The 20486-nt window shown below is 49.6% G+C and overlaps 1 protein-coding gene and 1 pseudogene across 2 annotated transcripts in view; one reads left to right on the top strand and one right to left on the bottom strand.

Annotated features, from left to right (window-relative positions):
* Window positions 1-20486, top strand: part of DNAH1 (dynein axonemal heavy chain 1) — a 94394-nt gene that overhangs the window by 30599 nt on the left and 43309 nt on the right. For both annotated transcript variants that reach the window (XM_070492982.1, XM_070492984.1), the window contains exons 9-20: window positions 11032-11189; window positions 12007-12218; window positions 12952-13250; window positions 14690-14840; window positions 15623-15816; window positions 15892-16117; window positions 16660-16779; window positions 17246-17328; window positions 18473-18614; window positions 19093-19248; window positions 19665-19863; window positions 19943-20196. In XM_070492982.1, coding sequence (XP_070349083.1) covers window positions 11032-11189; window positions 12007-12218; window positions 12952-13250; window positions 14690-14840; window positions 15623-15816; window positions 15892-16117; window positions 16660-16779; window positions 17246-17328; window positions 18473-18614; window positions 19093-19248; window positions 19665-19863; window positions 19943-20196 — 2194 coding nt within the window. The remainder of the gene's footprint in view (window positions 1-11031; window positions 11190-12006; window positions 12219-12951; window positions 13251-14689; window positions 14841-15622; window positions 15817-15891; window positions 16118-16659; window positions 16780-17245; window positions 17329-18472; window positions 18615-19092; window positions 19249-19664; window positions 19864-19942; window positions 20197-20486) is intronic.
* On the bottom strand, window positions 331-3244 carry LOC139041392 (peptidyl-prolyl cis-trans isomerase A pseudogene; annotated as a pseudogene).

Raw genomic sequence — 20486 nt, 5'->3', positions numbered from 1 at the left:
TTTTTGTGCACAAATGAGCAGACACATGTATATTTTCTTATACCTCTTTCTTTCTTACATGAAGAGTACCACACTATAGATACTCTTTTGCACTTTGCTTTTTTTACTTACAATACATTCTGGAAATCAATCCACATTTTTAAAAGTTGTGGTAAAATATACATAACATAAAATTTATCATTTTAACCACTTTTAAGTGTACAGCTCGCTTAAAATGGCATTAAGTACATTTGCATTGTTGTGCAACCATCACCACCATCCATCCACAGAACTTTGTTAATCTTGCAGAATTGAAACTCTGTGCCCATTAAACACTAACTCACCATTCCCTCTTCCCCAGCCCCTGGAAACCACCTGTCTACTTTCTGTCTCTATGAATTTGACTAATCTGGGTACCTTATATGTGTAGAATCATATACTATTTGTCCTTTTGCAACTGGCCTATTTTACTTAGCATAATATCCTCACGGTTCATCCATGTTGTGGTATGTGTCAAAATCTCCTTCCTTTTTAGGGCTGAATAATTTCCCATTATATGAGTATACCACATTTTGTCTATCCATTCATCCATCAGTGGGCACTTGGCTTGTTTCTATCTTTTGATTATTGTGAATAATGTTGCTGTGACAATGGGTATACAAATCTCCCTTAATGTCCCTCCTTTCTATTCGTTTGGGTATATACCAGAGGTAGAATTGCTAGATAATATGGGAATTCTATTTTTGTTGTATAGTTTTTGTTTCTTAATCACAAACTAAACTCTGCAAGTCAGCTGGACTTGCAGAGGGATAAGGAAAATGTGGAACTCAAAGAACTGCAGTGAGAGCACCAAGTTCATAGGTGATTGAGGGCAGATGGGAGTGAGGGATACTCTCCTGAGCTACAGAAGGAAAGGTCTGCTGGTTACGTTACAGGACAAGTCAAGTTTATTATAGTTGTCCACAGTCAGCAACAGTGAGCTTCTTGCTGGTCTTGTCATTCCTGGACCCAAAGTGCTCCATGGCTTCCCCGGTATTCACGCCCTCTTTCCCCTTGCCAAAGAACACATGCTTGCCACCCCACCACTTAATCTTGGCCATGCAGATGAAAAACCGGGAACCATTTGTGTTGGGTCCAGCATTTGCCATGGACAAGATGCCAGGACCCATATGCTTCAGGATGAAATTCTCATCATGAAATTTCTCCCTGTAGATGACTTGCTGCCAGTGCCATTGTGGCATATGAAGTCACCACCCAGGCCCATAAACCCTGGGATAATTCTGTGAAAGCAGAAACCTTTATAACCAAATCCTTTCTCCCCAGTGCTTAGAACATGAAAGTTTTCTGCTGTCTTTGGAATTTTGTCTGCAAACAGCTTGAAGATATACAGCCCAAGGGCTCACAGTCGATGGCAAATGTTGGAAGAACAAGGGTGAGGTTGACCATGGCGGGGTGGTGCCTGGTGCCTGGGGCATCTCCAGGTGGTGCGGGCAACGTATACAAAGCCCTATTTTTAATTTTTTGAGGAACTATCATCCTGTTTTCTGTAGTAGCTGCACCATTTTACATTCCCACCAGGAGGGCACCAGTGTTCTAATTTCCCCACATCCTTACCAACACTTGTTATTTTCTGTTTGTTTTTTTTCCTTTATAATAGCCATCCTTATGAATGTGAAGTGGTATCTCATTGTGGTTTTTATGTGCATTTCCCTAATGATTAGTGATTTTGAACATCTTTTCATGTGCTTATTGGCCATTTGTATATCCTTCCTTGGAGAAATGTCTATTCAAGTCCTTTGCCTACATTTGAATCCAGTTGTTTGTTTTTTGTTGTTGAGTTTTAGGAATTCTCTGTATATTTGGATGTTAATCCCTTATCGAATAGGCGATTTGCAAATATTTTCTCCCATTCCGTGGGTTGCCTTTTTATTCTGTCGGATAGTGTCCTTTGTGTCACTAGGACATCAAATTTTTCATTTTGATGAATTTCAATTTGTCTATTTTTCCTTTTGTCGGCCTGTGCCTTTGGTGTTATATACAAGAAATCATTACCAAATGCAATGTCATGAAGCCTCTTCCTATGTGTTCTTCTTAGAGTTTTATAGTTTTAGCTCTTACATTTTGATCTTTGATCCATTTTGAGATAATTTTGTATATGGTATGGTCCCATTTCAGTTTTTGCACGTGGATATCCAGCTTTCCCAGCACAATGTGTTGAAAAGACTGTCTTTTCACCCATTAAGTGGTCTTGGCACCCTTGTCGAAAATCATTTGACCATGTATTTGAGGATTTATTTCTGAACTCTCTATTCCTCTCCATTGGTCCATATGTCTCTCTTTATACCAGTACCACACTGTTTTGATAACTGCAGCTTTGTAGTAAGTTTTGAAATCAGGAAGTGTAAGTCCTTTCAGTTTGTTCTTCAATTTCAAGATTGTTTTGGCTGCTTGGAGTCCCTTGAGATTCCATACGAATTTTAGGATGAATTTTTTTCTATTTCTGTAAAAATGTTGTTGGAATTTTGATAGGGATTTGCATACTTATTTTCCCATGTGAGCTTTAGTATCAACTTGTCTAGCTCTATTTTAAAAATACTTCCTATTTTTATTAGGATTTCATTATATTTTAAAATTATCTTAGGTACAGCCAACGTCGTTAAGATCTTGAATTGTCCTATCCAAGAATAAAAAACATTCATCCATTTGTTCAAGTCTACTTTTGTGTCTTTCAGGAGTGCTTCCAAGCTATTCTCATATAGATTTTGCATATTTCTTAAGTATTTTATCTTCTTTGTTTCTATTATAAATAGGATTTTCTCTCCTATTGTCTATTGGTTTCTTTATCCCAATTTAATATCCTGTTACCTTATTGAAATCATCTAATGTTTGAGTTTGTTTTATCATTGATTCTCTAGGGCTTTTTAAGTACATATTATCTGTGAGTAGAGATAGTTTCCCTTATTCTTTTTCAGTTCTTATTCCCCTAATTACTTTCTCTTGTCTAGTTGCATTTTCTAATCCTTCCAGTGCAATATTAAGTAGTAGTGGAGATGGTAGTCATCCTTACTTTATTCCTAATGTTGGTGGAAATACCTTTAGTGTTTCCCTTCTTAAGAAAATACTAGCTTTAGGATTTTATTTATTTAATAACCTGTCCATTGATTTCTATTTTCTTAAGTGTTTTTTTTTTGTCACAGACTTTTTAAGTACCTATGGAGATAACCATATGATTTGTTTCCTTAGATGTATTAACATAATGTCTTATATTAACTGATTTCCTAATATTGAAACAACCTTGTATTCCTTTAATAAATCCCTCTTGGCCATGGTGTATCATTTTTTTAATGTGGTACTGCATTCTGTTGGTTAATGTGGTCTTTAGAAATTTCACATTGATGTAAGTGATGTTGGTCTGTAGTTTTTTGGCACTGTCTTTATCAAGTTTGAAGCAAAGTTATAGTTGCTTCATAAAAAGAGTTTTGGTATTTTCCTTCATTTTCATTACCCTGGAACAATTTATGTTGCATTGGGTCTGTCTGGTTATTTCCCAGTGAAACCATTTGGACATGGTGCTTTTTGTGGCATAGTTCCTCTGTAACTTTATCTATTTTTCTACAGAAATTGGTCTATTTAAGCTTTCTTATTTCTAATGGGATCAATTTTGGTATAGCTTGTTTCTCTAGAAAATTATCCATGTTATCTTGATTTTAAAGAATATTTGCAAAGAATTATGCCACGTAGTCTCTTATGATTTTAAAATTTCCTTCTCTTTCAATGTTGACTTCCCCATGTGACTTCTTATTTTGTAGAGTTGTGCTCTCTTCCTTTTTTTGCTTTATTAAATTACTTAATGATTTGTTTGGTTCGTTAATTTAAAAAAAGTAGAATTTAGATTTATTAATTTAACAAACTGTTTTATATCTACCTCATTAATTTCTACTTTTATTTTCATTATTTCCTTCCCCATGCCTTCTTTTGGCTTATGTTATGTTTATAGTTTGTCTGTGGATGTGTGTGTGTGTGTGCATCCATTAGGAATTTAATTCACTTATTTTTATTCTTATTGATAAATGGGTTTAAGCCTATGACCGTTCTTCTAATAACCACTTTAAAAGTAGTCTGCAGATTCTGATATGTAGTATTTCTTCTCCTTCCCTCCTTTTTTTTGGTAAGGAAGATTAGCCCTGAGCTAACATCTGTGCCCATCTTCCTCCACTTTGTTTGTGGGATGCTGCCACAGCATAGCTTGATGAGCAGTGTGTAGGTCTGCAACCAGGATCTGAACCCACAAACCCCAGGCTGCTGAAGCAGAGTGCATGAACTTAACCACTATGCCACTGGGCTGGCCCCAGTATTTCATTTTTTTTCAATTCCAAAAATTGGGTTTGTATTTCCCATTTCGTTAAAGAGTTGTTTAATATAAGATTTAAAAATTTTCCATGTGGAAAGGCCTTGTTAAAATTGTTTCTTAAGAATTTCTGCTTTTATTGCATTGAGATCAGAGTGTTATTTATAATACTTCTACTATATAGAACTTGCTGATGTTTTCTTTGTGACCTAACATGTAACACTTTTTGTGAATGTCCCATTTGCACTTAAGAAGTGGTGTATCCCTATTATTAGGGTATAAATGTTTTATGTACACACATATTCCATAGAATCTACCTTTCTGACTATGTGCTTGAGGTCTTCTCTAACCTCACTTACTTTTGTCCACCCAGAGGAGTGTGTTATATTATCATCATGAATTGCAGCTTTAGCAGTAAAGTGTCCTTGACCAGGTCTAATGCTTTTTGCCCTGAATTTTACTCAGTTTGCTGTCAGAATCATAACCTGGCTTTTTTGTTATTTCCATTTTCCTCATGTATGTTTGCCCGTCCCTCTGTTTTTAGCCTTTTTGCATTAATTTGTGTAGATAGGTCTCTTGTTACCAGCATACAGTGGGATCTTACTTTGTGAGTCAAATTAAAAATCTTTCTCTTGTATTAAATGAGGTAAGCCCATTCATAATTATTGACATAGCTGATGTGTTTGATCTATAACTATTATGAGTATTATAATACAGTGCTGTGTTACTTTCTCTACATGATGTATTTTCTTTGTTCTTTTACTTTTTTTTTTTAAAGATTTTATTTTTTTCCTTTTTCTCCCCAAAGCCCCCCGGTACATAGTTGTATATTCTTCCTTGTGGGTCCTTCTAGTTGTGGCATGTGGGACGCTGCCTCAGCGTGGTCTGATGAGCAGTGCCATGTCCGCGCCTAGGATTTGAACGAACGAAACACTGAACCGCCTACAGCGGAGCACGTGAACTTAACCACTCGGCCACGGGGCCAGCCGCTTGTTCTTTTACTTTTTAAGTTTCTTTTGGTGTTTAGGAAGGTTCATACCTTTGTTTTAGTGGCTGCTTTTGTGCTTCTCCCTCTTACAGTACCTATCATCTGCTGCTCCCCTGTTTAATCTTTTATTATCCCTGTCACCAGTGTTCAGTGGTGTCCTCCAACTGTCTTCTAGTTCCTGTGTAACAATCCTTAATTTGATTCTGCTTTCCTCATTCCTTCCTCCTCCCATTTTCAGTTGCTTTTTTCTACTTAATATTTTAACATAATATCCTTCCATTCTCATCTCTATCTTTGTTTTAGTCTTAAATCTACAGTTAAATATTATTAATCTTTTTTCTGAAGTTTCCCCTATCATCTTGTAGAGGAGGGAAAAAAATCCTTTTTTCTTATATCCTTCTTGGTTCTTGCTGGGGCTCTATAACAAAAGACAGATTAACAAGAGAAAAGCTACAAATTTATCTAATATGTTTTACTTGACATGGAAGCATTCAGAAGGAAATAAAAACCTAAGAGGTTAAACTTGAATGTTTTTGTGCTAGGTTTGATGAAGAGTGGAAGTCATGGAAAAATGTGATAGGACAAAAGAATATGAGCTGAGGGTAGTAACGTGGGGAAAACTTAGCAAGGCCTGTTCGTTCCGATTCCTCTTAGTGTCCCTCTGTCTCGGAGCTAAGGATGTCCCTTTCCTCCAGGTATAGGGAGAGTGCCTCTCTGTGAGGATCTTACGATCTGCTTCAGGGGAAGGGCAAACAGTCGTTCCTGCACCTGCCGTTTCTTGAATTCCTTCAGCTTAAAATGTTACATATGCTGAGGTGCCGTGTTTGGGGGGTAGTGTGTCCTGAACCCCATCAATCTCTTAGTTGGATGAAACTCATCTTCTAGTAGATTCCTCATAAAGGGCTCAAGGCTATAGCGTTCCTAGAGTTCTGGTGTGTTTAAAACTTGGAGGACAACTTGACTAGATATAAAATTGTTGATTCACATTTTTATCCCTTGAGTTTTATTTTTATTTATTTATTTTTTTTGTGGTGTGGGAAATTCACCCTGAGCTCACATCAATGCCAATCTTCCTCTATTTTGTGTGTGAGTCACAGCCACAGCATGGCTGACAAGTGGTGTAGGTCTGCACCCAGGATCTGGGCTGATGCACCCGGGCTGTGGAAGCGGAGTTTGTCAAACTTAACCACTATGCCACCACGGGACCGGCCCCCTCAGTGTCCTTTTAAATGATTTTCTTTTGTTGCTTTGCTTTGCGTGTTGCTTTTGAGAAGTCTGATGCCAGTTAACTTCCCTTCCCTTGTAAGTTGTTTGATTTTTTGCTTGGAGGCCTTGGGGATTTTTTTGTTTTTTAATCTTTAAAGTCTAATCATTTTACTAGGGTGTGTCTCAGAGCCGATCATTCTGGGTCAATAGATTCAGATATTCTTTTATTTCTGAAAATTTCTCTTGAATTATAGTTTTAAATATTAGTTCTGTTCCATTGTTTTGTTTTTCTTCATCAGAGATTCCATTGTATATCTCTATTTCTATCTCTATCAATCAACCTATCTATCTTGCTGCTTCTTTGCCCAGTTCTAATTCAACCACTTTCTGACCCTTTTTATTTCTTTCTTTTTCTCATTTTCATTCTCTTGGTCATTCTGCCTTTCTTCAAAGTACTTTCGTACATTTTTTATTTGACTCTCTTCTTCCCTGGGCACCTTGTAATTTAGCCTTCCTTCCTGAGATAATTTTGTTTCTTCTTTTTCTTCCCTGAGCTCAATAGAATGGCTTTCCTTTTCTTCCTGCTGTTTGCCCATTTCTGTGTTTTATTCCCCAATTTCTGATTCAAGGTGTTTTTTCCTTTGTTTGAAGTGTTGTGTTACTTTGTTTCTGCTTTGTTTTTGTTTCTTTTTTGAGGGGAATATGAGAATTTCCATCAGTTAAGGTGTTCTCTCTCTCTTCCTTATAGTAGCCTTATAGAAACGTAGTCTACTTTCACCTATTCATTTCCTGGATTCGGGATGATTTACACGATTCCTTGTTTCAGGGCGCCCTCTTCTGTTAATGTAGCAAACTATTTTTTTTTTTTTAACGGATGCTCTGTGTGTGTGTGTGTGTGTGTGTGCGCGTGCGTGTTGGGGACAGGGGTTGTGTGTCCTCAAAGTTTTTTGTTCTCTCTTCCCTTGCAGTTTGCACATTTGCTTCTTTCCCCAGCATCCTCCAATCCCCAAAAGACTCCTCTTTCTTCCTTTTCCCTCCCCCTCATAAGCCGTTCCTTTCAAAGAATGCCTCCTTGAATGCGTGCGTGTGAACCCCTTCCTCATAGTACGTGCTCTGATTCACCAGGACTCTTGTGCAGGATTTTTGCATTCGGGTGGACTTTCTCTTTCTGGCAGGATTTTAGATCAGTCTCAGGGCTGCCACCCCTCCCTTCTGCAGTTCTGCTCAGACTGCCCTTGTTCTCCGTGAAGGTTTGCAGCAGGACGGGGAGCGATAGCTCTCTGAGAGTTGGTGTTTATTTTCCAACTTAAAGATATTTTTATTTTTAATAATCTTTATAAAGATAAAGATTATTACTTAAGATAATGTGAAGTTGGGCATTCTCTTTATTCTAGTTATGATAAAGGTGTGGGTTTTGATAGTGTTACTTGTTCTTGCTTTTCTTTTTTTTCTTTTTTTTTTGAGGATGTGCCAGGAGATTTGAATTGACATAGCCACCATCTCCTTGGTTGTCCAGAATTCCATTTCTTGGGGTTTATATCATTTAGATGTTTTTGGCTATGTGCGACAAATATGCTGGACTCAGAGAGGCTTAGACAGCAGGGGAGTGCACTACTTGACCTGTAACAAGAAGTCTGATGCACGATGTCCCCGGCTCGGCTCGTCAGGGCTCTTTCTCCACGGCGTGCTGGCTTCATCTTCAGGCAGGATGGCAGCAACAGTTTCAGAACCGCAAGGTCCAGACCACTGAGTCCTGTGTAGATTGAATTTTCTAGAAGCAGAGCCTGTTTTGGGGATTCTTGTACAAGTGATTCATTGATGAAGTCCTTTCAGGAGAAATCTATAAAGGAGTGAAGGAAGCAGGATGTGATGGAGGAAGTAGCTAGGCAAAGATGTAGTTTTAGGAGAAGTCTAGCCTCTGATCCTGTGGGAACTCTGGAGCATGAATGACACCATTGAATTTATCCTGAGGGGGACAGGACAAGGGGGCTTGATTTTATATCTCTGCAACAGTCATTGATCGTAACTGGATCACGTTCCCACTCCTAAGTCAGTTGACAGTCAAGGCAAGGTCCACCATGGTCAGCTTAGACTAGTTGAGACTATACCCCTGGAGCTGGGGGTGTGTCATCTTCCCCTAAGTCAAGTGAGAAAGGAGTGACTTCTGGAACAAAAGTGAGGTACAATTAGGGGGAAATGGATGTCAGGTGGGCAACCAGCCAGGTGCATGGGAAATATCCACGTTGTGCCAGGCAGAGGGGCACAGCAGCAAACTCAACAAAGGGCTTACTTTCCTGCGGCTCTCAGTCTAGCCAGGAAGACAGTGTAGCCAGGAAGACAGTGAAAAAGCTCAGTGATTTGGGGTGCTGAGAGGTACTGTGAAGACAAAGCAGAATAAGGGAATAGAGATGTCTCATGTCTTGGAGGGGCTACTTTACCTAGGTGGTCAGAGAAGGCCTCACTGGGGTGATAACATTTGAGCTGAGGCCTAAAAAGTAAGAGGAGAAGAAGATTCTGGTTGAGGGAACAACAGTAAATGAATGGAGGCAATGCCTTCAAGGGGTCTGCCTCTGTGAGGAGAGTGGAGATGGTGTGCAGGCTCGCCCTGGGCTAGTGGTTCCAGATCTCAGAGCCCAGTCACCTGGGGCCACCCACCCTTGGGCTCAGTCATGATGTCACATCCACCTTGCTCCCCTTGAGTTCTCAGCACCTTCCAGGTGTGGACACGTTATTGGCACCCAGTAAACATTTGCTAAGTGAAAGTGAAGGAGCTCAGTGACAGGTGTCCTCTGTGGGGCCATGAGCTACAGGGCAGTACAGGGGTGCAGGCAGTGAGTGGGCAGGCCCCAGTGCTTCCAGGCCCAGGGCTCCCTGCCCCCTACCTCTGCTGCTCTGGAGCCTGCCCTGGGCTCCCAGGGACGGCATGAACAACGGAAAATGGGTACATTCCCAATCAGGAACAAAGCACTGGTGCAGAGCAGGGGCTGGTGGCCAGGCTCTGGAGAGGCTGAGCTAGATGCTGGACGAAGTGTCTGAATGGCCAGTTTGGAGGACAGAGGCTTCTCTGAGTACTCCACAACTGACTTCTAGTATCTTCACTACCTCACCGTGTTTATCCAGCAGCCCCTCAGTAGGAGTCAAATGGGCACCGGGCCCTGGGCTCAGGGCCTCCCAGGGGCAGCCCCACCACTCTTTCCAGGCAGGTGCTGTCACCTCGCCATTTCCCAAGGAGGAGCCTGAGGTGCGGCGGACTGAGCCACTTGCCCCCACTCACTCTGTTCGTGAATGGCCAGACCACCAAGCGCTGCCCTCATGATCCATGCCGCCTGCTTCCACACCCTAGCTGGGATGTGAGAACCAGGGAGGTGAGGATGTAGAGGGTAACTGAAGCCCAGAGCCAGGAGGTGAAAGTCGGGGATGGCTTCTTGCAGGAATTGGCACTTGAACTGAGCCTGCTGGCCTGGGGAACAGAGAAGCACAGAAAGAGAGCTGCGGGCCAGGGCCTCAGTAGAGGATGCCCCTGGACAAGAGGGGGGCTCCTAGATGGCATGGTCACCTCCTGCCAAGGCCTTCACTGCTGGTCACATGCAACTCTGAGCCATGGGCATACTTTCCTTCCTCTCTTTGTGTGTGTATCCAACCCCCTTTAGAATGCCAGGCCCTGTGTAAGGCTCTGCAGAAATGACCATGAGCTGGACACAGCCCCTCCCAGACACACACACACTGTCCCTCACCCTGTGCTCACTCACCAGCAGGGAGCAGGAGTGTTGAGACAAGGGAAGCACTTTGGGAGCGTAAATGGGGCCCACCCTCATCCAGAGAGGGCAAAATATGCTGGGGAAGGAAACCCCAAGGGAGGAGCCTGGGCTGGTCAGGCAGAAGTAGGGGCTGAATGGATCCAAATGTGGCCACCAGAGGTAACAGTATGTGCAAAGACTCGGAGGTGAGTGAGGGTTCAGTGACTCCAGAACTCAGTGGGGCTGCCTGTGGCTGGAGCTGGCTGGAAACAGGAAAATGGCCTGAGAGGAGGGTAAGGAGGGGCCAGAACCAGTTAGAAGGACCTCTTGGGTCCCAGAAAGAGGTTTGGCTTTATCCTAGGATCCAGGGGACCCAGGAATGGATTTTAAGCAAGAGATGGGTGTGAACAGATTTGAGATTTGTGGAGAGTAGATTGGAATGGGCAGGGGTGGGAGTGAGGGGACCAGGCAGGGATGGTGGGCTGCACTAGGATGACACTGAGAATTGAGAGGCAAAATGAGCAGACTCAGGGACTGATGTGATAGTAGGGGGTGGCATGAAAGAGGCAGGGAACAAGGGGAATGGAGGTTCATGGTTGGGGCCAGGTGGGAGGTGTGCCTGTGAATCCAGAGGGGAGGCTTCAAACTCACTCCAAACTCATGTCCCCAGGCCCATGCCAGAGCAGAGCTTGGGCCCCAGCCAGCCCACAGCGTGGGGGTGACACGGTGTGTGGAGCCCCTCTGACTCCTCCGTCTCCGGTCCACACGGGCAGGGTTCTGGAGCACCTCAGCAGTCTCTCCAGAGAAGTGAACCTGGACTATGAGCGCAGCATGAACAAGATCAACTTTGACCAAATTGTCGCCTCCAAGCCCGACACGTTCTCCTACGTGACCCTGCCAAAGAAGGAGGAGGAGAAGGTGCCCAAGCAAGGTGAGGTAGTTAGACAAAGGCAGGCCCATGGCCACCCGTCTGGCCCTCCGATGCTCACCTGCACCTATCCCGTCCCCTGCGTTCATCCCCCTTCTTTTCCCAACCTGGAGAGCTGGGGCAGAGGGGTGGTTGGGTAGAAGAAGGCGTTTTAAAAAAAAATAGCAGTCTGACTGGGGCAGAAGTACAAGGTCACTGTGTATCAGGGATGCGATTGTTTGGAAGTGGATGGAAGGGCTCTGCTCATCTCACGTAGGGACATCTAGCCCTTTCTTCCTCCAGTAGCAAGAATAAGTGGGCACTGCTGCAGCCCCATTTGACAAGAGACAGACTGAGTCTCGGAGTAGGACACTGGGCCCCCTGGAGTCCCCTTTGCTTGGAGCTCCCCCATCTCTGGTAATTTCATTTCCTGGACGCAGGGAGCCAGGCTGGGGCATGGACAGCGGGAGCTCTGAGGGCGCTGTGCCCGCATTTTCCTTTTTTGGTTCTCCAGAGCAGGCCCCAGGTGGGCCTCAGGGGTTGTGTGCAGAGTGGGCGGGAGTGGATGAGGAGAGGGTCTGCGCTTCTCCCCCACTTCAAAGGCGTCTGTGACCCAGAAGGGCCTGGAGGGAATTCGTTCACTAGCTCCAGGGCGAGCACCTCACTGTGGGGGCTTAGGGCCAGTCTGGCAGGCCATGGGAAAAGAGGTTCTGGGGACATGGGTGTCTCTTCTGGGGAGGAGGCAGGAGTTGTGTCCCTCCACCAGTACCCTGTAGATTTGTCCTGACCCTGGTGTGTTGCAGGCTGATTTGACACTGGCCCTTGACACCCATGCACACAGGGCTGGTGAGTGTCCCCAAGTACCCCTTCCGGGAGCAGAAGGAGGACTTCACCTTCGTGTCCCTTCTCACGCGGTCGGAGGTCATCACGGCCCTCAGCAAGGTGCGGGCCGAGTGCAACAAGGTGACTGCCATGTCCCTGTTCCACTCGAACCTCTCCAAGTACAGCCGCCTGGAAGAGTTTGAGCAGATCCAGTCACAGACCTTCTCCCAGGTGCGTGGGCATCAAGGGCACAGAGAAGTGGCACACAGGCCAGGGCCTTGGAGCTGACAGGCACAAACTTGGGTCCCCCAGCGAAGCTGGGGTCGATCAGCTAGCCATGAGGCTGCGAGCCCCTGCTTTCCTTAAAACCAAGCCTCACCTCTTCCTAGACCTGTGGGAAGCTGGGGTGGGCGCCAAGGGGCATGGCTCATCTTACAGAGAAAGGGAGAACCAGGGTAGGCTCCCTTTCTAGTCACTTTTCACCCCAACCCTGGTGGCTGAAGCAGACCCCTTGTCTTGGAAAGGGGAGCAGGAACCGTATGCACCCCCATATCTACCTGAGCATTGGGGTGTGAGGGAGGAGGGGTGCAGCTTCATGGGAGACAGCTGCCAGATGGCCTAGGAGAAAAGCTTCCCCTCTGTCTGCCTCTCTGCTCCAGTCTGCTTCTCCCTCTGCCCCATTCCCTGTGTCTCTGTGTCTCTGTGTCTCTCCCTTGGCTGGAGGGAAAGCCCTGCTTCTGCTGCCCCTCCCTCTCTCCTTCCCCCACAGCAGCCCTGGCCCCCGGGGTCACAGGAAGGTGTTGGTTGGTAGGGCTTGACAGTAAGTTGGGGTTGGGGAAGTCCCTCTGTGATCAGCTGAGCCCTAAGGTCACCCCAGCACCCTGGTGCATAGAGTCCCCGAGCATGGCACCTGTGGTGGTGGGTCCCTGGGGTGGCCATGTGATGCCACTTGTGGCTACTCCAGGTGCAGATGTTCCTCAAGGACACCTGGATCAGCACCCTCAAGGTGGCCATGCGCAGCAGCCTGCGCGACATGAGCAAGGGCTGGTACAACCTCTACGAGAACAACTGGGAGGTGTACCTCATGTCGAAGCTGCGCAAGCTGATGGAGCTGATCAAGTACATGCTGCAGGACACGCTGCGCTTCCTGGTGCAGGACTCACTGGCCAGCTTCTCGCAGTTCATCAGCGACGCCTGCTGCAGCGTGCTTGACTGCACTGATGCCATGGTCTGGGGCGAGGACCTCATAAACAGCCCCTACAGGTGGGGCCCGGCTGGGCAGAGCACCTGTTGTCACCAGAACTATTCCTTGCCAGGCCGCAGTGGCTAGGGTGGTGCAGGAGAGGAGCACCAGGGCAGCCAGGGTCAAGGTGCCCAGCACCGCCAGGTCCCAGACAGCAGGGAGAGCCTCGCTCCCATCCTGGTTGCTGGGGAATGTCCCACCAGCTCTGGCTTGCATTTCTTCTGGTGACCTTCATTCTCACAGTCAGTCATTGAGTTACTCGGTTGAGAAATATTCTTTGAGCACTTGCCGTGAGCCAGGCAGGGTTCTAGGGGAACAATAGAGGCAGGGCACCTGCTCTCACAGGGGAACAGACAGCAAGGAAATAAAAAATAGGCATAGCCATGGCCGATCTTGGCAGGGGCTGTGACAGACCTGGGGCGGGGCTGCTTTGCTAGGGCATCAGGGAGGAGGTGGCATCTGAGCCAAGACCTGAGACTGAGAGGAAACCGGCTGTGAGGAGATGGGGGTGGGGATTAACACGTGCAGAGGCACAGGGTTAGGGGCGCAGCAAGAACTCTGAACAGCCAAGGAAGGAAAGGCCTGCAGGTATGACTGGAGTGGGGCGGCAGGCAGGGCTGGTCACGGGGACATGGAGGGCCAGCAGGGACCAGGCCAGATCACTCAGAGCCTCCTGGGGTTGCGGTCAGGAGCTGGGTTTATTCTTAATGTGGTCAGCAGCCATTAGACGGGAGGGATGATCTGATCCACATTCCAAAATGATGCTCTGGATTTGTGGGGACAAGTGAGGCAGAAGAAAAGTCAGACTCTTGCCATTGTCTAGACAAGGGGTGATAGAGCTGGGACTTGGTGGGGCAGATTTGGAGCAGTGCACGGGCAGCAGTGCTGTGGGCCTGGCTGCAGGAGGATGTGTAAAGGGAGAGGGAGGAGACAAGGCTAACTCCCGGGGTCGCCCCTAGTACCGAGCCCTGGGGGAAACTGGCGGGAGTTAGGGGACATGGAATGTTTAAAATGCCCATTAGAGGTCTGGGTGAGTGGGTGGGTGGCAATCCAGAGCACAGGGAGGAGGCCTCAACTGGCATCCAGGCTTGAGGGTTGTTGGTGTGTAGTAGCAGGCATCCTGAAGCCAAGGATGGTGGGCTCCCAGGGAGAGCATGGGGGCCACAGTGCCCAGGGTCTGGCAAACCTGCCCTGATGACCTCAGGACTGCATGGGAGTCCTCCCTCTCCCTGGTGCCCATGGACCTTTGGGCAAGCGGCAGGAAGAGAGGAGCTTGTTTGGCTAGTCTGGGTCTTTCTCTCTAGTAACTTGGAGGTTTCTGGGAGGAGGGAGGAGGCGAGTCTCGTGCATGGAGAAGCTCGAGAGCCATCATGCTGGCCAGAAGGGCAGAGGGCTGGGTCTGCTGCTCAGAGGCCTCCTCAGGCCCCTGCCAACGGACAGCCAAGCCTTCCCCTGACAGGCCCCGGAAGAATCCCCTGTTCATCGTGGACCTAGTGCTGGACAGCTCGGGGGTGCACTACAGCACACCGCTGGAGCAGTTCGAGACATCTCTGCTGAACCTCTTCGACAAGGGCATCCTGGCCACCCACGCGGTGCCCCAGCTGGAGAAGGTATAGCCACAGCTCGAGGCCCGGGGCACCTGCTGACCGGGCCCTAGTGGCTACCCGTGCTGCAGGGTACTGCCACGAGAATTAGAGCAGTTCAGCTTTATCATGGGCCTCCCATCTGGCTGGCAGTGTGCTCAGCCATTTAATTCTTGAATAGCTCATTTAGCCCTTACCACAACATCCCTATTTTGTAGTCAGCCTTGGAGAAGTTTAGCCTAAGGTCACATAGTTTCTAAGTGTCAGGACTGTGACTGGAACCGGGCTTACTAGGCCACTCTAGCTGCAGCCATGTCTGACCCAGGTCCTACCCTCTTGATCCCACCCAGCTCCTGTCCTCTCTCTTCGGCTAAGATGTGGACGCAGACCTACCTCCACAGTTGGGACCCCTTGTCAAAAGTCCCCACTCATGACCACAGCTGCACACAGCCCACTCCTCTGGGCCTAGGAGCCTCTGTGACTCCAGTTCTCTCTTGTCTCCCTTGCTGGTCAGTCAGAGCCATCAGGACCTGGTGAACCCGTCTGCTCTTTCTTGGCACTGGACTGAGTCAGGCACAGGCAGAGGAAGACGTTGCCCCTTGGTGGGCCTCACAAGGCTTCTAGCCTTGTTTGAGTTCACAGCCCCGCTCTGAGAGACACCGCAGCAGACCCTCTCCCCTACTCCTACCACGGTCTCTGGGCTTGGCCACACTGCCGTCCACTCAGTCTTCAGATCATGTCTTCAACCCCTCTGCTGGTCTGCTCCGTGGCTCATCCAGCTCTGCGCTTGCCCCTGCTTTGCTCCACAGCTGGTGATGGAGGACATCTTTATCAGCGGCGACCCCCTACTGGAGTCAGTGGGGCTTCATGAACCGCTAGTGGAGGAGCTGAGAGCCGTCATCGCCAATGCTATGCGCAAGGCCATGATCCCACTGCAGGCCTATGCCAAGGAGTATAGAAAGTACCTGGAGCTGAACAACAATGACATTGCCACCTTCCTCAAGTGCGTATGTGCATCTAGGTGTGTCTGTGTGTCTGTGTGACCCACGTCCACCCTCTCATCATCCTCTGTCTGCAGAGCCTACCAGACGCATTGCCCATTGGCTGAGGTGGTGAGGGAGGTGGTGCTCACCCACCTACAGGAGAAAGAGATCCTGGACAGCTCGCTGCCCAGCAGCATCATCATTGGGCCCTTCTACATCAACGTTGACAATGTCAAGCAGAGCTTGTCCAAGAAGCGCAAGGCACTGGCCACTTCCATGCTGGACATCCTGGCCAAGAACTTGCACAAGGAGGTGGACGATGTAAGTGCCCACTCGCCCAGCCCCCGTGATCACAGCCATACACACACCCGTGCATACATGGTGAACGCCCACCAGCAAGATATCCCCAGGCAGGGTTAGGGGTGTCTGCAGATGCCCAGGCCAATGGAAGGATCTGGAAATCACCTTGCCTTGACCCTGCCTGTCTGGGGAGCTGTCTGATATGGGAGGTCCCAGGAAGGGGAGGCTGCTACCTCCTCCTTTAGACTTGTAGAGACCTGGGAACCCCTCACGAAGGATACTCTGAGATGGATCATTTCAGAGAGATGAGGGTGTGCAAGTGCAGGCTTCAGAGGCCCTGGGCGTGTGTTGGCTGGCCACAGGAGGCTGGGGAGGGTGAGGTGTGCTAGGTGACACTCTTACCCCACCATAAGGCCTCAGTGCCCCAGTTAGCCAGCTGCAGGATGTGGTAGGGTGGGGGCAGTTACCTGTTGGGAGACACTGGGGACCAAGAAAGAGGAGCAGGCCCCAGGGAAAGCAAGGGAGGGGCAAACAGCCTCCCCAGGGCCCTCCCCCCCCGCCAGATCTGTGAGGAGTTCCGCAGCATCAGTCGCAAGATCTACGAGAAGCCCAACAGCATCGAGGAGCTGGCTGAGCTTCGCGAGTGGATGAAAGGCATCCCCGAGAAGCTGGTGGGGCTGCAGGTAAGGTGGGTGCATGAGGGCCGGGGGCCTGGGGCCGGGGTCCAGGAGCCTGGTGGCTGGAGGTCAGGTGGGCACCTGGGGGGCAGGGGGGTGGGAGGCACAGGGCTGTTATTTGGGGCCTGGGGTCTGGGAGATCAGGAGCCAGGAGGCTGGAAGTGAGGTAGATACATGGAGGACAGGTGGAGCTTGGGGGGTTGGAAGGCTGGATCCATGGTGGAGCTTCAAAGCTGTGCTGTCTAGGAAGTCAGGAGGGTGGAAGCTATGGGTTGGGGGCTGGATGTTGGAGGTATGGTTGCCATGTCCTTTGGAGCCCTGAGCCCGGTGCTGGACTTGACCCTATGCCTCCTCCCCCACCCCAGGTCTCCCCTCTCTGGAAGAGAGCAGCCTCTCCCTAGCACCCAATCACTTTGGGAGGCTGGTCCACCCCCAGGCACACATGCATTCTCATCACCACCTGTCCATTCAGGAGCGGATTGTGAAGGTCATGGATGACTACCAGGTCATGGATGAATTCCTTTACAACCTCAGTACAGATGACTTCAATGACAAGTGAGTGGGAGCTTGGTCCCCACCCCAGCTGGGTGGTAGATAGGAGAAGGCGGGGGAGGAAGTACCGAGCTGCAGTGGCTCTCAAATATCCCCACGGCCACAGGCTGTGCAGTCACACCAGAAATTCCCTGCCAAAATGCCAGAGGCCATGGCTCCACACGGACCAGGGCCAGGTGGCCAATGGGGCAGAAGGAAATCATTTGGGCCTCTTGGCCTAAGGACCCTGCTCCCCTGACCCTGTCTCCATTCTCTATCTCATCACCAGCCTGACATACACGTATTCACCTGGGCCTAGGATCCTCTTGTTCGTGGTTGAGGCCCTTTGGGGCACTGGGGAGCACTGAGAGAAGGCAAAGCCCAGCCTGGTGGGCAGTCCCTGGGGAGGAGCACTTGTCCCCACCCAGCTCAAGAGCCTTGTGGGAAATGGCCTCAGGATGGGACTGCCTTACTGAGGCCCCCGGAGATCCCTTGCCCACCCTGCCTCACAGACTAGGGGTGCGTTCAGGATGTCAGGGCCTGGGAGAGGTTGGCACCATCTCCTGGGATCCCTGCCCAGGAGCCTTTAAGGCACCACCTTTACAGGGCCTTCTAGTGTTCAGGGTGGGCTTCCCCCAGGGTCAGCATCCCTAGGCCAGCTGAATCTCTGAATCCCACAGAGCCCCCATGTCAGCCAGGCAAAGGGAGTTGGTCTGATATGAAAGAAGCTGGCCTAGTAGCCCTGGCTGGTCACCAAGGAAATGCAGGTTAGGGGCTGTCACTTTGCCTCATCTGAAGTGAATCCCCTTGAGATCCTGGGGTTTAAGAGGAGAACTCAGCATCACTCCTCTCATTTCCCACACCGTTTCCCCTTTGCTCCGTCACTGCCATGGGTGCATTGGATCTGCATCTCCCTGGATGCTGACCACAGCTCCTAGACCACAATCCTAGGGCAGGGACTGGCTCCTCTGCCAGGCAGGCCCATCCTGGCGGTGGCAATGGCTGCCTCACAGCTCGCTTCTACTTCCCAGTTACCCAACCCTGGCTGGCTCCATCTCCCACCTGGATTCCTCCTTTCTCCCCTTCACCCTGGGCACCCCTGCCTGGCCTGCTTACCCCATGATTTCAGCCATGATGTTCCCCCCAATCCCACCCCTGCTGCATCCAGATGGGCTGCCAGCAACTGGCCTTCTAAGATCCTCGGGCAGATAGAGATGGTGCGGCAGCAGCACCTTGAAGATGAGGAGAAGTTCCACAAAATCCAGACCATGGACCAGAGCAACTTCCAGGAGAAGCTGGAAGGGCTGCAGGTGGGGCTGGGCTGAGGACTCTGCTCTGTGAGGACTCGCCCCATCACGCACACACAGTTCTCCCGGGCTGGGCCTCACTTCTTGCATTCAGGAGGTGCAATCTTTGATAGACTAATTGGTGGATGAGTGAACAAATGGCTGAAAGAATGAACTGAAAGGCCAGAGGGGTACCCGGGCAGCAAGCTCCAGAACAATTCAGGGTAGCAAAGAGCCCCAACTCTTCTGTTGTGTCCTCTGTGCACCAGTGGGCAATGGGCACAGTGCTCAGGGCACTGGGTCTCCCTCTGACCTTACTGTGTTACCATGGGCTGGTCAGCCTGCCTGTGATGGGCCAGGAACCTGCTTACTCTGGGAGAAGAAACTGCCTTCAATACTGGGAGATGTAATGCCCTGGGGGCCCCGGGCTCCCTGGGTGTATGTGGGGATGCATGGGTGCAGCTGGGGCCCCAGAGGTCTCTGAACCCTTGCTCCTTGACAGCTGGTGGTAGCTGGCTTCTCTACCCACGTGGAGATTGCGCGAGCACACGAGATTGCCAACGAGGTCCGGAGGGTCAAGAAGCAGCTGAAGGACTGCCAGCAGCTGGCCGTGCTCTACAACAACCGCGAGCGCATCTTTGGCTTGCCCATTACCAATGTAGGCCTCCTGTGGGCACACTGTCCCCAATCCCAGGGCTTGAGGAGGAGCCATGGCTTTGCAGCCACATCAGAACCCAGCTAACAGGTGGCAGGGCCCTGGCATTTGTGGGGCAGACTGAGCAGGCTGCAGAGAGGAGATAACCCCCCACCCCCACCCCACCATGGCCTTCAGGGCAAGGAGGCTGGCCGGAACCAGGCAGGAGGCCTGAGCGTCAGTGTAGGCTTTGCTCTACCACTCAGAGCCCAGAGCCTGTGGGGGGCAAGAAGAAGGGAGGCCAGGCCCAAGTCCAGGGGAATGGGCTCAGGGACAGCAACCAGGAGCAAGGACAGGGAGAGGACCTGGCCCAAGAAGGAGCAGCATGGAGAGAGACTGGGGAGCACCCCAAGACAGCCCTGGCTCTTCTGCCCTTGTAGTACGAGAAGCTCTCCAGGATGGTGAAGGATTTCCAGCCCTACCTAGACCTCTGGACCACAGCCTCTGACTGGCTGCGCTGGTCTGAGAGCTGGATGAACGACCCCCTGTCAGCCATCGACGCTGAGCAGCTGGAGAAGAATGTCATCGAGTCCTTCAAGACCATGCACAAGTGTGTGAAGCAGTTCAAGGACATCCCAGGTAGGCAGCCAAGCCAGCCCGTACCCTCCTTCCCAGCCTGTGCCAGCTGCCTCTCACACCTTCCTGCCCTGCTCGGCAGCCTGCCAGGACGTGGCCTTAGACATCCGGGCCCGAATCGAGGAGTTCAAGCCGTACATCCCGCTGATCCAGGGGCTGCGCAATCCCGGCATGCGGAACCGGCACTGGGACGTGCTGTCTAATGAGATCAACATTAATGTCAGGCCCAAGGCCAACCTGACCTTTGCCCGCTGTCTCGAGATGAACCTGCAGGACCACATCGAGAGCATCAGCAAGGTGGCCGAGGTGGCCGGCAAGGAGTATGCCATCGAGCAGGTGGGAAGCCACCAGCAAGCTCACCCTGCCCCACCCAGGCCCTGCCCAATGGCATGGGAGGATGATAGTACTGGGCCCCATCCCCAGGGTCATTCACCAGGCCCAGGGGCTGAGGGGCATTCTATTAAGTGAGTTAATAATGGATGTGAAGGGTTTGGCGCAGTGTCCACCATCCCTGTGGCTGCCCAGTCTCAAGTTACTTCCTCTCCCAGAAGGAGCTGATAGCGCTACCCTCACTTAACAGCTGAGTAAATTAAGGCTCAGAGAGGTTCAGCAACTGGCCTGGGTGA

The sequence above is a fragment of the Equus asinus genome, chromosome 21 (genome assembly GCF_041296235.1).
Source record: "Equus asinus isolate D_3611 breed Donkey chromosome 21, EquAss-T2T_v2, whole genome shotgun sequence".
In the NCBI taxonomy this organism is placed as follows: Eukaryota; Metazoa; Chordata; class Mammalia; order Perissodactyla; family Equidae; genus Equus; species Equus asinus.
Note: the sequence above shows the minus strand (reverse complement) of the source record. Positions and strands in the feature narration are given on the sequence as shown.